The sequence below is a fragment of the Rhinolophus sinicus genome, linkage group LG03 (assembly GCF_036562045.2).
Source record: "Rhinolophus sinicus isolate RSC01 linkage group LG03, ASM3656204v1, whole genome shotgun sequence".
Lineage (NCBI taxonomy): Eukaryota > Metazoa > Chordata > Mammalia > Chiroptera > Rhinolophidae > Rhinolophus > Rhinolophus sinicus.
This window is the reverse complement of record NC_133753.1, coordinates 277,980-280,081: the sequence shown is the minus strand read 5'-3', so window position 1 is coordinate 280,081 and position 2,102 is coordinate 277,980. Positions and strand designations below refer to the sequence as shown.

The 2,102-nt window shown below is 53.4% G+C and overlaps 1 gene segment (V, D, J or C); it reads right to left on the bottom strand.

The window, feature by feature from the left end:
- Positions 1-856: 856 nt before the first annotated feature.
- LOC141570477 (immunoglobulin heavy variable 4-30-4-like) lies at positions 857-1,660 on the bottom strand. The segment is given in 3 exon segments: positions 857-912; positions 1,235-1,531; positions 1,615-1,660. Coding segments are annotated over 3 exon segments (399 nt in total).
- Positions 1,661-2,102: the final 442 nt, after the last annotated feature.

Here is a 2,102-nt window from a genome sequence, read left to right as displayed (position 1 = left end):
TTTGCTGTCAGTCCTACTGCATGTCTTTCCCATAACTGTAGCTCACAAATATCTGACTCTGCACATGGACTGGTCACTGTGACATGAGAAGTGACCAACACACCCACTGTGCTCCCTGACCAGTGTCTCGACAGAGCCACCCATGAGGTGTCCACCGTGATTCTCTCTAAATGTGGTCCATTGGGGTGTCCTGTGTCATAAGGCTTCTGACTTGCTAGTGGTGCCTGGAGGTCAGCAGCCAGCTGTGTCCCCACCTGACACAGGCCTGTCCTGCAATAGTGCCTGTGTCACCATGAGTCATGTGTTCCCAAGACATGTGGGCTCAGCAGGGCCCCTTCAGACACAGTGAGTGTAACCTGCCCTGGGGTGTCCACAAATGGACACACATGTTAGATGGATTAGATGACATGGGGACACGTGAATGCCCACGATTTACTGGACCTCCTTCTGTGACGGGTACTGTGGGCAGAGCTGGGAGTGTGAGCAGAGCTCCAGCCCCATGGAGCTCAGGGTCTGGGACAGAGTGAGTGAGAGTTAGGACAGCAGGTGACAGAAGGTGATGTTGGGGTGGCTTTCAACCTCCACCCGAGTAAATGAGGAATGAGAGGCTGACGAGACGTAGGGAGGACAGAGACCGTGGGGGTGGAGGTCCTGGAGGCTGAACATGATCCCGTGGGGCCTGTGTGCCTGTGGGAAGGAGGTGCCCATGTGGGGACAGCGTGGGCATGTGGGGGGCAGAGAGTCTGAGCCCACTTCACAGGGACCTGGACTGTGCTGGTGTCTGTCTTTGTGTAAAGTGTTTCCCAGCCACAGGGAAGAGGTGAGTCTTCAGGGTGGTCACTTTATCAAGAAATAATTAGATGATACACAGTAACTTGGTGAAGAGGTTGTCCTCAGTCACTGATATGTCATCTGCAAACAGGCAGTGTCCGTGTTTCACTTGTCTGCAGTGAGAATATGAGAAAACAAGCCACAGAGAAGAAGAAAGTGTTGTCCCTGGGGGCTGCTGAGCTCTTTGAAAGGAAATCCTTGCTCCAAATAAAGAGCCTCTTCCCCACCCAGGTGCACACCTGCTCCCTGTCTCTCTTGAGCGCCCCCTGGTGTCCTGAGCGCCCCCTGGTGTCCTGAGCGCCCCCTGGTGTCCTGAGCACCCCCTGCAGCCCTCCCCTCTGTCCCCTGCAGGGAGGTTTGTGTCTGGGCTCACACTGACTTCCCCTCACTGTGTCCCTCGCACAGTAATACACGGCCGTGTCCTCGGTGGTGACAGATATCAGCTGCATGGAGAACTGGTTCTTGGATGTGTCTCTGGAGATAGAGGTGCGGCTCTTGAGGGACGGGCTGTAGTAAATGTTACCACAACATATGTACCCGATCCACTCCAGTCCCTTCCCCGGGGGCTGCCGGATCCAGCTCCAGTAGTAATAACTGGTTGTGATGGAGAATCCAGAGACAGCGCAGGTGAGGGACAGGGTCTGCGAGGGCTTCACCAGTCCTGGGCCCGACTCCTGCAGCTGCACCTGGGACAGGACACCTGGGGACAAGGAGAAGCAGTCTGTCACTCACGTGCAGTCACCTCCATCCCACAGACCCGTGTCTGACACCTGAGACCCTCACCTTGGGGGGCTGTCACCAGGCACAGGAGAAGACCCAGCAGTGTCATCTTCTTCTAGACCACAGCTCTGCCTTCCCCAGAGACCTCAGGCCTGTGTGAGGAGAGAGCTGGGAGCTCACAGCCCCAGGAGGGTTTTACCCTGGAGCCTGAGGAGAAATTTGCATGTGGGGCAGCCTGTTCCTATAAGTGGGGGGGACTGAGTCAGGCTCCCCTGGTCCTTATGGGGCCCAGTAGGGTCTCTTCTCTTGAATTCATACAGCCTCTGAGTCAGGGAAGAAACAGCAAATGGTCTATAAGACACATTGAAAATGGTCAAAGTCAAGCCCTACTTTTCTGAGTATAAAAGTAAATGCTGGACTAATTGAGTAGATCAACAGTTTTAAAACTTATGGATGTTTGTAATAATCATTAACGTGATTAGCATTATGTGCAGACACATCCTGACAGTGAACAGACTAAATCTACTTAGATACAAAATATTTATATACAT